At 48.4% G+C, this 19,038-nt stretch overlaps 1 protein-coding gene across 1 annotated transcript; it reads left to right on the top strand.

The window, feature by feature from the left end:
* The first annotated feature begins 754 nt into the window (after positions 1-754).
* LOC147114502 (uncharacterized) lies at positions 755-5,469 on the top strand. Its single transcript, XM_085992211.1, has 2 exons — positions 755-877; positions 1,536-5,469. Exon 2 carries the CDS (start codon positions 1,542-1,544, stop codon positions 2,766-2,768), a length of 1,227 nt encoding a protein of 408 aa, XP_085848337.1. The 5' UTR covers positions 755-877; positions 1,536-1,541; the 3' UTR covers positions 2,769-5,469.
* Positions 5,470-19,038: the final 13,569 nt, after the last annotated feature.

The raw sequence follows: 19,038 nt of genomic DNA, 5'->3' as shown, positions 1-19,038 counted from the left end.
GCCCCTCCGACAGTGCGGCGCTCCCTCAGTACTGCCCCTCCGACAGTGCGGCGCTCCTTCAGTAATGCCCCTCCGACAGTGCGGCGCTCCCTCAGTACTGCCCCTCCGACAGTGCGGCGCTCCCTCAGTACTGCCCCTCCGACAGTGCGGCGCTCTCTCAGTACTGCCCCTCCGACAGTGTGGCGCTCTCTCAGTACTGCCCCTCCGACAGTGCGGCGCTCTCTCAGTACTGCCCCTCCGACAGTGCGGCGTTCCCTCAGTACTGCCCCTCCGACAGTGCGGCGCTCTCTCAGTACTGCCCCTCCGACAGTGCGGCGCTCCCTCAGTACTGCCCCTCCGACAGTGCGGCGCTCCCTCAGTAATGCACTGGAGTAACAGGGCAAAAAAGGGAGAAAAGTCATTTGATAAAGAAAGGGTTTTATAAAAGGGTAATAAATAGGTCGGCATTTCCCTTCACCACTGGAAACGATAAACCAGCAGACGTGTTTTTTGACCTTGATCAGTCAAATCCATCCCTCCTAGGCAAACAGGTTGTGTCAATAACTGATTGACAATGATTCCAGGAATAATAATATCACGAGAGAATATGCCAAAGAACACAGATTTCTTCATCGGCGCTGGAAGTTACAAGTGGTTTGTTTCGAGCCTTTGCATTTCAGAAAGAGACTTCACTGGTGAGTGTTGGTGAGTTTAATTTGTATTGTAACAAGGAATAACGTAACAGGATTTGTTCCCTTATGACAAAGAGATAGGATATTTTTGCATGGGATGAATAAAGCTATAGATAAATGCACTCGATTGCTCATTTTTTGACTTGAATAAGCATCCAACTTATGGCTGTTTTTATTCATTAGATGCGGGCATCCCTGGCAACCAGGTAAGGACGGCAAATTTCCTTCCCTAATTCGTGAACCAGATGGGTTTTTACGACAATGCAATAGTTTCAGGGTCACCATTACTGTTCCTAGCTTTTTATTCCGGATTTATTTAATTAACTGAATTTCAATTCCCCAGTCGAGGCGCTGGGATTTGAATTTGCGTCTCCGGATCATTAGTGCAGGTGCGCCAGTTACCAGTAACTACCTCACTGATAATTTCCCCCACGAGTGGTTGGGATCTGGAATGCGCTGCCTGAAAGGGCGGTGGATACAGATACAATAGCAGCCTTCAAAAGGGAGATGGATAAATACTTGAAGGAGAAAAAATTGCAGGGATCTGGGGAAAGGAGTGGTAGAGAGGCGGAGAGGTTTAGGATGGCAGTTTCAGAGTTTAGGGACCAGGCAGCTGAAGGCACGGCCGCCCAATGGTGGAGCGATGGAAATCGGGGATGCGCAAGAGGCCAGAACTGGAGGAGCGCACAGAGCTCGGAGGGTTGTGGGGCTGGAGGAAGTTACAGAGATAGGGAGGGCGAGACCATGGAGGGGTTTGAAAACAAGGGCGAGGATTTTAAAATTGGTGCGAGTTAGGATATGGGCAGCAGATTTTTGGCTGAGCTCGAGTTGTGGAGTAAACAATGCTTTATCTCTCTGATGTAGGCAACTATGGCAAAAATCGGACAGCTCCTGATCCTCCTTCTCATGGCGGGGCTCCTGTCTGCATGTCCAGAGAAATGCTTTTGCAATTCAAAAGTTGTCGACTGCCGCAGCATTGCCCTGCGGAATTTTCCACCTGGCGTTGACCCCGACACAGAAACATTATTCCTGGACAAAAACTCTTTGATTGGAATCCCTCAAAATGCCTTCGAAGATCTAACAAATCTAAACTATCTTGGTTTATCGAGTAATCGCCTCCACCTTCGAAACTACACATTTGATCTCCTGCTGAAGCTGCAGGCTTTGGACCTGTCTGCAAACCACTTGTCGGAACTCCAGCAAGATATATTTGGAAACCTTCCAAACCTCACCTGGTTAAACCTGGCCAACAACCATTTACAAAGACTGCCCATAGTGAGGCCACTTGCCAAACTGACCTACTTGGACCTGTCCAACAACCAGTTCACAGTGGCCCAAGACACATTCGCACACTTGCCCCAGCTGGACACACTATTCCTCAAAAATAACCGACTGAAGTCACTCCCAGCAACAGGTTTTGACCACTTATCTCTCCTTGAGGTTCTTGACTTGGCAAACAATGAGCTAGGCTCCCTGCCTCCTCAGTTCTTCAATAACCATCAGAAGCTGACTGATTTGCGCCTTGACCACAACAGGTTAAATAACCTCCCAGCAACTTTATTTGCCCATCAGCATATTCTACGGTATCTGACAATCTCGGGAAACGACATTGCTAATTTCCCATCTCAGCTCTTTGGTAACTTGACAAAACTATCACAGCTTGACATGTCCAACAATTCATTAACCCTTCTACCGTACAATTTTCTTTCCAACCTGGAAGAGTTGCAAACGTTGAAGCTCTCTGAGAACTTCATCGGCAAACTGGCCGTGGATGCATTCAGATATAATCCAAAACTAGCTTTCCTGTATCTGGACAGCAACCAGCTCAGCCGCCTTCCTGTATTCGAGGGCCTCCCGCAGCTGGAAGAGCTGAGCCTGTCCTTCAACAGGCTGGTTGGATTCCCAGGAGGATTCGCTGACAATCTTGCAATGCTCCAGTGCCTGCAAGTCACCGACAACCTCATCAGGCAATGGGATGCCGGAGAGTTTCCCAACATTACTTCTGTGCTCTTGAAGAACAATCCGATCTGCTTGACCGAGGTGAGGGCGACGTCGGAACAATCCCCAAACATTGATTGTAGGAAGAAGCACTGCTGACCAGCTCGTCAGACTCCGAGAAGTTTCCTTTTGGCCATATTTGGAAAAGGTATCGGGGGGGTTACAATTAAATGGCAGCAACGGGACCTGGCCATTTACAAATGCACTGCATTATTTCAACAGACGCCATTATTTTCAGTTTAAAGTTTCGGTTTATTGCACCCCCCCCCCCCCCCCCCACCGAATTCGACAGGTAATGCAGACTCTGCAAATACTGCCCATCACAGTGGCCGAGGCCCGTTTCCCCTGAGCTTTTCTTTCACTCCCATGAAAGATGGGGGGAAAAATTCAGTTGTTTGCGCCTCCCGTTAGCGCCTTACGAGGGTGCTAATGGGGCGCAAAGCGACTCGCGCCCGGGCGCGACGATGTTTGCGCCGCTCGCGAAATTAACTAGACATTTTGCGGCGGCGCTAAACACTCCCGCCACGATCTCCTGCGCTGGCAGATCGTGATGTCAGTCGAGTGCGCAACGCCCCCGGTAGCGCCCCGGACCGGATATTGAGTGGCGCCCCCTGCCTTACCGCCTGCCGCTAGCAACGACAGTTTGAGGGGAGCGTTTTGCAGTCGGGAAGGGACTGGGGGGGCGCTATTTAAAGGTGACCGCTTCCTGCCTTTTTTTGTCGGTGACATTTTTGCACCACGCATTCTGAGAGAGAGAGAGACTTCTGGAGAGATTCAACGCTGTGTGAAGGAGTTTTGGGTACTGAGCAGCACTTTGCAGGTTGGTTTTGATTTGCCCTTCCTTGCTTCGCCAGCGCTCTGAGGTAACGCCTCGCTCCTCGGCCTTTGCGCTTTAAGACAGGTGTGAAGTGCCTGATTTAGTGCTCCAGTCACCTCCAGGGGCAATAAAAGCCAAGTTTGCCGTCGGAGGCGATAATTAGCGCCAGGCGCTAAACTTTGCGCACGGCCGATAATGGCGCCCCAAATGGGGCGATACCAAATTTTTCCCCCAAAGACTTGCATTTCTATAGCGCCTTTCACAACCTCAGGACGTCTCAAAGCGCTTTACAGCCAATGAAGTACTTATTGAAGTGTAGCCACTGTTGTAATGTGGGAAATGCCAATTTGCGCACAGCAAGCTCCCACAAACAGCAATGTGATAATGACCAGATAATCTGTTTTAGTGATGAGGGATAAATATTGGCCAGGACACCGGGGAGAATTCCCCCCCCCCCCCCCACTCCCCCTCCTGCTCTTCTTCGAAATAGTGGCCCTGGGATCTTTTACCTCCACCCGGTTTAACGTCTGATCTGAAAGTGGTGAACTCTGGATACCAGACCGAGGGGAGTGAAGTGGCTCTCTACTCCGGGCAGCCGGCCTGCGGTTCGGAGCTGCCGGTGTTTGTGTCTCGGGAGCGGGAGATCCCGCGCAGGCTGCTTTGTGCTGGGAGACCGGAGCCCTGGTAAGTGCCCACGCTCTGCGAGATGCCGAGGCCAGTTCTTGCCTCGCACCTGATGCGCTTCCGGTTGGCCCAATTCATCAACAACAACAACTTGTATTTATATAGCGCCTTTAACGCAGTAAAACGTCCCAAGGCGCTGCACAGGAACGATTATCAGACAAGATTTGACACCGAGCCATGTGAGATATTGGGGCCGGTGATCAAAAGCTCGGTCAAAGAGGTAGGTTTTAAGGAGCGTCTTAAAGGAGGAGAGAGAGGCGGGGAGGTTTAGGGAGGGAATTCCAGAGCTTAGGGCCACGGCCGCCAATGGTGGAGCAAAGGGAGTGGGGGGATGCTCAAGAGGACAGGATTGCCATCAGATGTCTGGCAGCCATCAAATCCTTCCCGGTCCAATTAACCGCTTTGGCGGCAGACTGGAAGCCACGGTTTAAGATTTATGCAGGGTTTTGAATAGAGCAAATAAGGAGAAACTGTTTCCACTGGCAGGAGGGTCGGTAACCAGAGGACACAGATTTAAGATCATTGGCAAAAGAACCGGGGCGGGGGAGATGAGATTTTCTTTGCAGTGAGTTGTTGTGATCTGGAACGCGCTGCCTGAAAGGGCGGTGGAAGCAGATTCAACAGTAACTTTCAAAGGGGAATTGGATAAATATTGGAAAAGGAAAATTTTTCAGGGCTATGGGGGAAGAGCAGGATTACAACAGTGACGACACTTCAAAGGTACTTTATTGGCTGTAAGGCGCTTTGGGACGTCCTGAGGCTGTGAAAGGCGCTACAGAAATGCAAGTTCTTTTTTTAAAAATACAGCTACCCAACGCCAGTCTACACACTGGCCTCTCTGAGAACCAAGTGTCCCTGGCTGAGGTGTGACGGAACGCTGCTTCTGCCACGTGGCCACCGAGTATTCTTACCGCTGTCTAGATGGACAGCGATGAAAAGCACCACGATATAAGGAAAGGGTTCATCTTCATATTGTAGTAATACTGGCTTTTCGCTTTTGCCTGTTCAGTATGAGTCTCCATTACCTGGAATGACATAGAACGTACAGCACAGAAACAGGCCATTCGGCCCAACGGGTCCATGCGGTTTATGCCCCACACGAGCCTTCTCCCACCCCGCTTCATCTCACCCTATCAGCATAATCCTCTGTCCGAGGAATGAAAGTGTAATCATAAGACAGGCTTGCTTTATCTTGTATATACATGTATGCTTAAGAGATGCAGTGACCTTTGAACTGTTGAATTAAGACTGACCTTAACGCAATGGTCAGTTTAGATAATAAACATAATGTGAAGACGTTGTGGTGCTTACTCAGCGAGCTGTTATTAGTTGACAAGTTCTGCAGAAGGGAGCGACTGTGAGAACACAAGAGGCGGAATAGCTTCCTGTGTTAAGAAGGCCGTGAAACTTCTCAGCCGTGGCTCAGTGGGCAGCACTCTCGCCTCTGAGTCAGAAGGTTGTGGGTTCCACTCTCACTCCAGAGACCTGCGCACACAACCTCAGAATGACACCCAGTGACAGTGCTGCACTGTCGGTACCGTCTTTCGGATGAGATGTTAAACCGAGGCCCCGTCTGCCCCCTCAGGTGGACGTAAAAGATCCCATGGCCACTATTTCGAAGAAGAGCAGGGGGAGTTCCCTCAACCAACATCACTAAAACAGATTATCTGGTCATTTATCACATTGCTGTTTGTGGGAGCTTGCTGTGTGCAATTTGGCTGCCGCGTTTCCCACATTACAACACTTCAAAAAAGTACTTCATTGGCTGTAAAGCGTTTTGGGACGTCCTGAGGTTGTGAAAGGCGCTATCAAAGGAGCAACACTTTCTTTTACTTGAAGATAAAGACTTGCCTGAGAAAGTTAGGAAGAGTAACCAAGTAGGGAAGTTGTACAGGTCCATGGAAAAAGAACTGGTTCAAACTAAAGTTATTGATGAGGGACAAGGGAAGAGGCTAATTATATTGCAGAAATGTGTGGTTTGTAACATAAAAAGGGTGGAACAAGGTATTAAAAGTGAGTGTTAGGACAGATACTCCAGAATTCTGATGGGCTCGGGAGTATAACACGTTTTGAATTTCCCGGCTAAAACTTGCAAGGTTTTGAACATAAGAACATAAGAATTAGGAGCAGGAGCTAGCCATTCGTCCCCTCGAGCCTGCTCTGCCATTCAATAAGATCATGGCTGATCATCAGCTCCACTTTCCCGCCCGATCCCCATATCCCTTGATGCCCCTAGAGTCCAAAAATCTATCGACCTCCGTCTTGAATACACTTTGCCGCAAGTGTTGCTGTTGAGGTTTTTTTTATTCGTTTATGGGATGTGGGCGTCGCTGGTAAGCCAGCATTTATTGCCCATCCCTAATTGCCCTTGAGAAGGTGGTGGTGAGCCGCCTTGAACCGCTGCAGTCCCGTGTGGTGAAGGTACTCCCACAGTGCTGTTAGGGAGGGAGTTCCAGGATTTTGACCCAGCGACGATGAAGGATCGGCCGATATACTTCCAAGTCTGGATGGTGAGTGACTTGGAGGGGAACTTGGAGGTGGTGGTGTTCCCATGCGCCTGCTGCTTTTGTCCTTCTAGGTGGAAGAGGTCGCAGGTTTGGGAGGTGCTGCCGAAGACTTTGCGAGATCCTGCAGTGCATCTTGTATGTTTAATTGAGTGTATGTTTAATTATTGTTGATAATTATCATTGTGTGCTTATCATTGTAAAGCTTATCATTTTGAGGAGTAAATTATAAGCAAGAACACTCATCCTCACAACACAATGGACTGAACATCCCATACAGAAACAGAAGTGGAGCCGCGGCCCAAACCAGCCTTTCACTGAAGATTCCGGAATGTTCTGCAGTAATTTGTGCAGGTGCTAAATACGAGACATTGTCACACAGCAAACTTTAAGCGAGTCGCTTTCAGCAGAGACGAGGATCCATCGGCTGCAGGAGATCAACCTAGAATTGAAGAGCTGCAAATTCTAGGGGGGGGGAACTTCCTGGGGGGTTCTCCCGATAGCCCACTGCTTTATGGGGGTAAATGGGTTTGCGCCAAATTTCCCCCTGAAACTTCCAACTGTCATTCGGAAGAACCTGGGATGAGAGGGTTGTCCTATGAGGAGAGATTGAGTAGATTGGGCCTGTACTCTGGAGTTCAGAAGAATGAGAGGTGGTCTCATTGAAACATATAAGATTCTGAGGGGGTTTGACAGGGTAGATGCTGAGAGGTTGTTTCCCCTGGCTGGGGAGTCTAGAACCAGGGGTCACAGTCTCACGATAAGGGGTAGACCATTTAGGACTGAGATGAGGAGGAATTTCTTCACTCAGAGGGTTGTGAATCTTTGGAATTCTCTGCCCCAGAGGGCTGTGAATGCTGAGTCTTTGAGTATATTCAAGGCTGAGATCGACAGATTTTTGGACTCTAGGGGAATCAAGGGATATGGAGATTGGGCGGGAAAGTGGAGTTGAGGCTGATGATCAGCCATGATCTTATTGAATGGCAGAGCAGGCTCGAGGGGCAGAATGGCCGACTCCTGTTTCTAATTCTTATGTTATTAAAAGTATTCCTGATAAATTGGCATTTCCCCCCATTCCCGCTATGGTACTGTGTGCAGTATTTCTAAAACCAGTTTAAAAGATTCAGGTACAACAAGGACCCTCCCTTACACCCAAAGGAAAGGATTGAAACTCCTTCAATGCGCAGGGGAAGCGGCTGTGAGGCAAGGCCGTAACACCAACGCAGGGAAATAAAATAACCTGAAGCTGAAGATGTGACGTCAGAGGAGCAGTGGAATTACAGCTAAGTCATAGTCATAGAATCATACAGCACAGAAAGAGGCCCTTCAGCCCATCGTGTCCTCGCCGGCCATCAAGCCCTGTCTATTCTAATCCCATTTTCCAGCACTTGGTCCGTAGCCTTGTATGCTATGGCGTTTCAAGTGCTCATCTAAATGCTTCTTGAATGTTGTGAGGGTTCCTGCCTCTACCACCCTTTCAGGCAATGAGTTCCAGATTCCAACCACCCTCTTGGTGAAAAAGTTTTTCCTCAAATCCCCTCTAAACCTCCTGCCCCTTACCTTGAAACTAGGCCCCTGGTTATTGACTCCACTACTAAGGGGAAAAGTTCCTTTCTATCTACCCTATCTATGCCCCTCATAATTTTGTACACCTCAATCAGGTCCCCCCTCAGCCTTCTCTGCTCCAAGGAAAACAACCCCAGCCTGTCCAGTCTCTCTTCATAGCTGAAGCGCTCCAGCCCAGGTAACATCCTGGTGAATCTCCTCTGTACCCTCTCCAATGCAATTACATCCTTCCTATAGTGTGGCGACCAGAACTGCACACAGTATTCCAGCTGTGGCCTAACTAGCGTTTTGTACAGCTCCATCATAACCTCCCTGCTCTTGCCTTCATTAGCCGAGGCATAGAATATAAGTATCCCATATGCCTTTTTAACCACCTTATCTACCTGTCCTGCTGCCTTCGGGGATCTATGTACATGCACACCAAGGTCCCGCTGATCCTCTGTCCTTCCTAGGGTCCTACCATTCATTGTGTATTCCCTTGCCTTGTTAGTGCTCCCAAAATGCATCACCTCACACTTTTCAGGGTTAAATTCCTTTTGCCACTGTTCTGCCCATCTGACCAACCCATCTATATCGTCCTGTAGCCTGAGGCTTCCTTCCTCGCTATTTACCACTCCACCAATTTTCGTGTCATCTGCGAACTTACTGATCATACCTCCTACATTCATATCTAAATCATTAATGTACACTACAAACAGCAAAGGACCCAGCACCGATCCCTGCGGTACACCACTGGACACAGGCTTCCAGTCACAAAAACAACCTGTGACCATCACCCACTAAGCCAATTTTGGATCCAATGTGTGAAATTGCCCTGCATCCCATGGGCTCTTTCCTTCTTGACCAGTCTCCCATGTGGGACTTTGTCAAAAGCCTTACTGAAGTCCATGTAGACTACATCAAAAGTGTTTAATTTATCATATGTTTAAGTCAAGTGTTCAATGAATTACCAGATCTAGGGGGATAAAATTAAAATGAACCACAACAGAGGATACTAACATTATCAGTTAATGTCTCGCCTCCGACAGTACAGCCCTCCCTCAGTATTGCAGTGTCGTGTCCGCCTAGATGATGAGGCTGCCTGTCTGTTTCTCTCCCCTCTCCATCCTCTCCCCTACCCCAGGATGTGTGTGATAGCACCTCTAAACAAATTCCCTCACTTTGTTTACCAAACCTGGAGTCTCTCTGTGATCAAGGGCAGCACCCGGACTGGAAATGTGAATAACGGCAAGAGACTGATTCTTTCTGTTAACCCCCTCCCCTCCCCTCTGAAAGTGTATGGGATACTTGGCTTTGTGAATAGGGACATTGAATACAAAAACAAGGAAGTTATGCTAAACCTTTACAAATCTCTGCTTAGACCTCAGCTGCAGTATTTTCCACGACCAGAAGAACTGGAGTCCATCGGGTATAGCATTTTCATTTAATTTGTTACAGTTCCTTTAAACCTTTTTCAGTTACAGTTTTTATTGGTTGTGCTCCACACATGCTTAACTTTTAATAGGCAATTGCCGGTATTAATAAGAGTCAGCTGGAGCATTGTGTACAATTCTGGGCACCACAGTTTAGGAAGGATGTCAGGGCCTTGGAGAGGGGGCAGAGGAGATTGACCAGAATGGTACCAGGGATGGAAGGACTTCAGTTATGTGGAGTGACTGGAGAAGCTGGGGTTGTTCTCTTTAGAGCAGAGACCGTTAAGGGGAGATTTAATAGAGGTGTTCAAAATAAGGGTTTTGATAGACTAAATAAGGAGAAACTGTTTCCTCTGGCAAGTGGGCCGGTAACCAGAGGTCACAGATTGAAGATAATTGGCAAAAGAACTAGAGGGGAGATGAGAAATGTCTTCACCCAGAGGGTTGTTAGGATCTGGAATGCACTACCTGAAAGGGCGGTGGAATCAGATTCCATAGGAACTTTCAAAAAGCAATTGGACATGTACTTGAAGAAGATTAATTTGCAGGGTTATGGAGAAACAGTGGGGCAGTGGGACTAATTGGAGAGCTCTTTCAAAGATCCGGCACAGGCACGATGGGCCAAATGGCCTCCTTCTGTGCTGTGAGAGTCTCTGATTGTATTGTTCACTCGAGGGGTAGACTGGGAGGGAAACCCCGGGTTGTCCCTTTGTGAGGGTTTAAGGTGAAAGGGGTTAAGGGTCGGTCTGGTCCCTTGACATTTATCTGTTGGGACATGGAGTCCAGTCTGACTACAATGTTCACGTTTCCAGTCCAGGTGTAGCGTCGATCAGAGAGACTCCAGGTTTGGGTAACAAAGTGAGGGAATTTGTTTTGAGGTGACATCACATACGTCCTGGGCTAACCTGACAGACAGGAGAGAGAAACAGACTCCTGCTTGTCTTCAAAATCTGACCCTAAATCTGTTAGTCGGGCACGCGTACTGCGGCCACAGAGCACGATCTCTGCGTAAGTTACAGTCCCTCCGTGAGCCCAGCCCTCCTCCTGGTTGAAAACAGGGGATTGACATCCCTCCCACCAATCGGAACCCGCCGCCCTGCCCACTTTATTGACCGACCGCAGGGCAGCTCGGGGGTCACGTGGCTCCTGATTTGAACCCGCGTGTATTCAGGGACGAGGTTTCCTGAACCAGGGACACTGGCCGGAATTTTTCAGGGGGTCAGCGGGCGTTTGGAGGTGAGTCCACTGGGAATTTTTTTTTCGACCGGGTAGGGAACCCGCTGTCAAGCTGCCTCCACGCTAGTCTCCCAGGTGGCGGGTCTGTCATCGCTGAACAGACCCAACACCAAGCGGCGGGGGAGGCAATTTAGATCATTAGATTGTTAAGAGGCAATTAACTAGTATTTTATGCTACCTTTAGATTTTTAGAGTTCGCCAACGGTTTCCCCACTGCTCGGGGATCACGTCAGGTAAGGAGGTCGGGAGTTGTGTCAGTTTGGGATGATTTACTAACTAAACCCTATCCTCTATATCCTTTACTAACTAAACCCTATCCTCTATACCCTTTACTAACTAAACCCTATCCCCTATACCCTTTACTAACTAAACCCTATACTCTATACCCTTTACCAACTAAACCCTATCCTCTATACCCTTTACTAACTAAACCCTATCCTCTATACCCTTTACTAACTAAACCCTATCCTCTATACCCTTTACTAACTAAACCCTATCCTTTATACCCTTTACTAACTAAACCCTATACTCTATACCCTTTACCAACTAAACCCTATACTCTATACCCTTTACTAACTAAACCCTATCCTCTATACCCTTTACCAACTAAACCCTATACTCTATACCCTTTACCAACTAAACCCTATCCTCTATCCCCTTTACTAACTAAACCCTATACTCTATACCCTTTACTAACTAAACCCTATCCTCTATACCCTTTACTAACTAAACCCTATCCTCTATAGCCTTTACTAACTAAACCCTATACTCTATACCCTTTACTAACTAAACCCTATCCTCTATACCCTTTACCAACTAAACCCTATACTCTATACCCTTTACCAACTAAACCCTGGGCCTATACTCATTGGAATTTAGAAGAATGAGAGGTGATCTTCGTGAAACATATAAGATACTGAGGGGGCTCGACAAGGTAGATGCAGAGAGGATGTTTCCCCCAGTGGGGAAATCTAGAACTCGGGGGCACAGTCTCAGAATAAAGGGTCGCCCTTTTAGAACTGAGATGAGGAGGAATTTCTTCTCTCAGAGGGTCGTAAATCTGTGGAATTCTCTGCCCCAGAGAGCCGTGGAGGCTGGGTCATTAAATACATTTAAGGTGGAGATAGACAGATTTTTGCAAGATAAGGGAGTGAAGGGTTATGGGGAGCGGGCGGGGAAGTGACTGAGTCCAAGATCAGCCATGATCTTATTGAATGGCGGAGCAGACTCGGGGGGCCAAGTGGCCTACTCCTGCTCCTATTTCTTATGTTCTTATGTAAACAGCTGCAAATGGTCTATAAAAGCTCCCATTTCATAGGTCTTCACTTTCCAAAGTTAGAAGCTGTTGCTTACTACATTTGGAAGACAGATTGAGCTTTCTGCAGCTTGCAAGTGTTTGGAGTAATCTCTCTATCCACTGTCACCTCATTGGAACAACCTCTCTCACCATTGACAGATCGCTTCTGTCATCTGAACCTCACCTGCCATCTATTCCATCAGCATCGGTGCCCTTGAAAATATCTCACCTTGGTCCTCAGAATCCCACCACGATCAGCCCCAACACCAGTATCACCGGGCACACCAGCAGCACCAACAACAACACCAGCTTTCTCCGCAATCAGCTGGTGCTACACAGGGCATCAGTACCTGACCACATTGCTGCCCGGGAGAACTCCCCCTGCCCATCCTTGAAATAGTGCCACGGGATCTTTTACGTCCACCTGAGAGGGCCCCGATTTAACATCTCATCCGAAAGAGCCCCTGAATACTTCCTCTCTCACTGTTTATTTTATTTAATATTTCACACTCCTCCTCCCTGATAGCAATGTCTGCTTCGCCCCTCTCCTTTGTGAAAACAGACGCAAAGTATTCGTTAAGAACCCTACTGACGCCTCCCGCCTCCACACACAGATTACCCTCATGATCTCTAATAGAAACATAGAAGATAGGAGCAGGAGTAGGCCATTCGGCCCCTCGAGCCTGCTCCGCCATTCAATGCAATCATGGCTGATCATCCAAATTCAGTACCCGGTCCCTGCCTTCTCCCCATATCCCTTGATCCCTTTAGCCTTAAGAAATATATCCAACTCCTTCTTGAATATATTTAATGAATTGGCCTCCACTGCCTTCTGTGGTAGAGAATTCCACAGGTTCACCACTCTCTGGGTGAAGAAATTCCTCATTTCTGTCCTAAATGGCTTACCCCTTATCCTTAGACTGTGACCCCTGGTTCTGGACTCCCCACCATCGGGAACATCCTTCCTGCATCTAGTCTGTCCAGTCCTGTCAGAATTTTATAAGTTTCAATGAGATCCCCTCTCATTCTTCTAAACTCCAGCGAGTACAAGCCCAATCGACCCAATCTCTCCTCATACATCATCCCTGCCATCCCAGGTGTCAGTCTGGTGAATCTTTGCTGCACTCCCTCCATGGCAAGAACATCCTTCCTCAGATAAGGTGACCAAAACTGCACACAATACTCAAGATGTGGTCTCACCAAGGCCCTGTACAACTGCAGCAAGACATCCTTGTTCCTGTACTCAAACCCTCTCGCTATGAAGGCCAACATACCATTTGCCTTAACCGCCTGCTGCACCTGCATGCTTACCTTCAGCGACTGGTGCACAAGAACGCCCAGGTCTCTTTGCACTTCCCCTTCTCCCAATCTATTGCCATTCAAGTAATAATCTGCCTTCCTGTTTTTGCCACCAAAGTGGATAACCTCACATTTATCCACATTATAGTGCATTTGCCATGTTTCTGCCCAATCACCCAACCTGTCCAAATCGTACTGGAGTTTCACGACATCCTCCTCACAGCATACCCTCCCACCCAGCTTTGTGTCGTCTGCAAATTTGAAGATATTACATCCAATTCCCTCGTCCAGATCATTAATATATATTGTGAACAGCTGGGGTCCTAGGACCGATCCTTGCCAAACCCCACTAGTCACTGCCTGCCACTCGGAAAACGACCCGTTTATTCCAATTCTTTGCTTTCTATCTGCCAACCAGTTCTCTATCCAAGTCAATACCTTGCCCCCAATCCCATGTGCCTTAATTTTGCACGCTAATCTCTTATGCGGGACCTTATCGAAAGCCTTCTGAAAGTCCAAATACACCACATCCACTGGTTCTCCCTTATCTATTTTACCAGTTACATCCTCAAAAAATTCCAGTAGATTAGTCAAGCACGATTTACCTTTTGTAAATCCATGTTGACTTTGTCCAATCCTGTCACTGCTTTCCAAGTGCTCTGCTATTACATCTTTTATAATGGACTCTAGCATTTTCCCCACTACCGATGTCAGGCTTACCGGTCTATAATTCCCCGCTTTTTCTCTACCACCTTTTTTGAATAGTGGGGTAACATTAGCTACCCTCCAATCCATGGGTACTGTTCCAGAGTCTATCGAGTTCTGGAAGATGACCAGCAATGCATCTACTATCTCCAGGGCCACTTCCTTAAGTACCCTAGGATGTAGATTATCAGGCCCTGGGGATTTATCGGCCTTCAATCCCGTCAACTTCCCCAACACCATTTCCCTATAAATACTGATTTCTTTCAGTTCCTCCCTCCCATTAGTCCCTATGTTCCCCGACATCTCTGGGAGGTTATTTGTGTCCTCCTTTGTGAAGACAGAACCAAAATATGTATGTGCAGGAGTAGGGTAGGGAAGGCAGAGTGATGGGGATATGATGAGTGGCACAGCAGGATGAGGTTGAGTGTGGCTTTGCAGTAACGTTTCATGATCCACTGAGATCATTGAAAGATTTGCGCCGCTGCAGCCTGGTCCTTCTGACGACATCCCTGCTTGTGTCCTCCTGTGCATTGTGCAACCAGGCTACGTTGGTCTCCTGGGGAGGTCTCTTCCGCCTATGGGAAGGGAAGAGGACCTCCCTGCGTGCTGTGATTCCCTCCATAAGCATATGGAGGGAGTCATGGGAGAGCCTGGGTGCAGCCATGCACCTCTGTGCAGTGTTTGCAGCACCTCAATGCTGTAGAATACAGACAGCAAAACTGCAAAAATCAATTTGCACATGGTCCCTTTAAGGAAACTGGCTGATGACGCATCATCAAGTGACGTCATCAGACCCGCTTCCTGTTAATTGGCTGGGCGGGGCTTAACCAGCCCAATCAGGGGAAAGTCCTTCTACAGAGTGGGCTGGAGCCAGCAGTGGGGTCAGGACCCGCCACCGACTCCGGCCGCACCGGACCCGCCTCGGTAGGCGAAATCGTGGCCTTTGTTTGCCTGGAGACACAGTACCTTATCCAGGGACTGTCCCCGGAAAATGCACCCTACAGGAATGAGACCCTCCCCAGTCGTGAGACCCTCCTACGAGAGTCGTGAGTGACCCTCACAGTGGCCCTAAGCTCAACTCCCCACGCTCACCCAGCGCAGTGCCGGAGACACCAGGTACCTGAAGCAGTCGGGGTCCTTTCTGAATGGAGCGGGAACTTGCTCCGGGGGTTAAAGGATTTCTCCAACACTTGATGTACCCGCAAGACTCTAAAATGGTTAAATATTCCCTTCCCAAAAAATAAGTTTCTGGAGACCCAACAGTAACGTTTGGGAGTTAGTTTATCGGCAAGCGTTCTGTATCGATGACAATAGACTGGTTACTGGTCTGTATGGAAATCAGGGCGCTGGGCTTTATAAGGACCAGGATTTCCAGTCTAATCCCACCGAGCAGGGACTGCAGAGCTGGAAGGACAGGAGCTGTATGGGGCTCAATCTCCGTCCTTTCCCCAACATGTCGCACTTGGTTCTGATTCTCCCATCACTCGTTGTGGGGAACTGGGAGAATTCCATCGAGCAATTGACAGTTGAGAACCCAGACCCTGCTGCTCATGGTGAGTATCTGCTCCCAGCTGACCTTTATTCAGGTGGACAATCCAATCTCAAACCATTGACCCTTTGGCCAATTTCTGCCCCTTCTCTACTGAAGGCATTGACCGCTCTCGGGCTAGAGTCCCATGGGCGTAGACATCACTGGGCTCCCTCGCCCGATGGGGGTGTGTGTGAGACTTGAACTCAACCAAGGCGTCCTGAGATCCCATCTTCCACTCTCCGTAAACATCAGCTCATCCAAAACTCACTGACCTACACTGGCTCCCTGGTCCTTCAGTGCCTCGATTTTTAAAATTCTCATCCTTGTTTTCTAATCCCTCCATGGCCTCGCTCCCTCCCTATCTCTGTAACCTCTTCCAGCCCATGAACCCTTTGAGATCTTTGCGCTCCTCCAATTCTGGCCTCTTGCGCATCACCGATTTTAATCGCTCCACCATTAGCAATAGATTGGGAGAAGGGGAAGTGCAATGAGACCTGGGTGTCCTTGTGCACCAGTCGCTGAAGGTAAGCATGCAGGTGCAGCAGGCGGTTAAGAAGGCAAATGGTATGTTGGCCTTTGTAGCGAGAGGGTTTGAGTACAGGAACAAGGATGTCTTGCTGCAGTTGTACAGGGCCTTGGTGAGACCGCACCTTGAGTATTGTGTGCAGTTTTGGTCACCTTATCTGAGGAAGGATGTTCTTGCCATGGAAGGAGTGCAGCGAAGATTTACCAGGCTGATACCTGGGATGGCAGGAATGACGTATGAGGAGAGATTGGGTCGATTGGGCTTGTACTCGCTGGAGTTTAGAAGATTGAGAGGGGGTCTCATCGAAACTTTAAAAATTCTAACAGGACTAGACAGACTAGATGCTGGAAGGATGTTCCCGATGGTCGGGGAGTCCAGAACCAGAGGTCACAGTCTAAGGATAAGGGGTAAGCCATTTAGGACAGAGATGAGGAGGAATTTCTTCACCCAGGGAGTGGTGAACCTGTGGAATTCTCTACCACAGAAGGCAGTAGAGGCCAATTCATTAAATATATTCAAGAAGGAGTTAGATATATTTCTTAAGGCTAAAGGGATCAAGGGATATGGGGAGAAGGCAGAAACAGGGTACTGAATTTGGATGATCAGACATGATCTCCTTGAATGGCGGAGCAGGCTCGAGGGGCCGAATGGCCTATTCCTGCTCCTATCTTCTATGTTTCTAGCGGCTGTGCCTTGGCCCTGAGCTCTGGAATTCTCTTCCTAAACCTCTCCATCTCTCTCTCCTCCTTTAAGGCACTCCTTACAGCTTACCTCTTTGACCAAGTATCTTGGTCACCTGCCCTAATATCTCCATATATGGCTCGGTGTCAAATTTTGACTGATAACGCTCCTGTGAAGAGCCTTGGGACCTACGTTAATTGCGCAGATTCCCTTTCTATCTGGATTAGCGCCACATCGGTAGGTGTAGGGGCAGCAGTGGGGACGCTGAAACTAGCCTCTGGACCCTCGGGGTAGGGAAAGGAAAGACACCAGCCAGTGTCCCTGCTCCCGATCTCGATCCACTAATCCCCGCTGGAAAGGCAGTGTGCGCGATGTGGCGTTAGGACATAGATACATAGATACATAGAAGATAGGAGCAGGAGTAGGCCATTCGGCCCTTCGTGCCTGCTCCGCCATTCGATGAGATCATGGCTGATCCTTTAATTCAGTATCCCGTCCCCGCCTTCTCTCCGTAACCCTTAACCCCTTTTGCCCGTAGAAATATATCTAATTCCCTCTTAAATATATTTAATGAGCTGGCGTACACTGCCCTCTGTGGCAATGAGTTCCACAGGTTCACCACTCTCTGAGTGAAGAAATTCCCCCTCATCTCTGTCCTAAATGGTTTAGCCCTTATCCTTAAATTATGTCCTCTAGTTCTGTTCTCACCCGCCAAGGGAAACATTCCTTCTGCATCCAGTCTGTCTAGACCTGTCAGAATTTTATACACTTCTATGAGGTCCCCTCTCAATCTTCTAAACTCCAGTGTGTACATCCCTAAACTACATAGTCTCTCCTCATAGGTCATTCCCGCCATTCCTGGTATCAGCCTGGTGAATCGCCGCTGCACCCCCTCCATGGCAAGAACATCCTTCCTCAGATGAGGCGACCAAAACTGTACACAGTACTCGAGGTGTGGTCTCACCAGTGCCCTGTACAGCTGCAGCAAGGTATCCCTGTTCCTGTATTCTAACCCTTTTGCTATGAAGGCCAGCATACCGTTTGCCTTCTTGACCGCCTGTTGCACCTGCATGCTCGCCTTCAGTGACTGGTGTACAAGAACACCCAGGTCTCTCTGTACTTCCCCCTCTCCCAATCTATTGCCATTTAAATAATAATTTGCCCTCCCGTTCCTGCACCCAAGGTGGATAACTTCGCACTTGTCCACATTATAGTGCATCTGCCATTTATCCGCCCAATCGCCCAGTCTGTCCAAATCGCTCTGGAGCTTCCTGGTCTCTTCCTCTGAGCCCACCCCCCCTCCTAGTTTAGTGTCGTCTGCAAATTTGGAAATGCTGCATCCGACTCCCTGATCCAGGTCATTAATGTAAATTGTGAACAGCTGGGGGCCCAGGACAGATCCCTGTGGTACCCCACTTGTTACTGCCTGCCATTCAGAAAATGAGCCGTTTATTCCAACTCTCTGTTTTCTATCTGACAGCCAGTTCCCTATCCACGCCAAAACTTTCCCCTTTATCCCATGAGCCTCAATTTTCCATGCTAATCTTTTATGTGGGACCTTATCGAAGGCCTTTTGGAAGTCCAGGTACACCACATCTACTGGCTCTCCCCCATCTATTCTACCAGTTACTCCCTCAAAAAATTCCAATAGATTAGTCAAGCACGATTTACCCTTTGTAAATCCATGTTGACTCTGTCCTATCCTGTCCCCATTTGCTAAGTGCTCCGCTATTTCATCCTTAATGATGGACTCCAGCATTTTGCCCACAACTGATGTAAGGCTTACAGGTCTGTAATTACCTGCTTTTTCCCTACCCCCCTTTTTGAATAGTGGGGTAACGTTAGCTACCCTCCAATCCATCGGCACTGTTCCCGAGTCTAATGAATTCTGAAAAATCATCCTTAGTGCATCCGCTATCTCTAGGGCCACCTCCTTCAGTACCCTAGGATGCATGTTATCAGGCCCTGGGGATTTGTCCACCTTCAATCCCTTTAGCTTCCTTAACACCATATCCTTAGAGATATTGATTTGCGTCAGTTCCTCCTTTGCCAATGTCCCTATTTTTCCCGATATCCCAGGGAGGTTTTTTGTGTCTTCCTTCGTAAAGACA

Source organism: Somniosus microcephalus, chromosome 7 (assembly GCF_052327205.1).
Source record: "Somniosus microcephalus isolate GS21.2 chromosome 7, FLI_Smic_1.0, whole genome shotgun sequence".
Classification (NCBI taxonomy): domain Eukaryota; kingdom Metazoa; phylum Chordata; class Chondrichthyes; order Squaliformes; family Somniosidae; genus Somniosus; species Somniosus microcephalus.
This window is presented reverse-complemented; position numbering and strand designations above follow the sequence as displayed.

Excerpts from the sequence above, each read along its gene's own strand:
- LOC147114502 (XM_085992211.1), top strand. The coding sequence starts at position 1,542 with ATGGCAAAAATCGGACAGCTCCTGATCCTCCTTCTCATGGCGGGGCTC.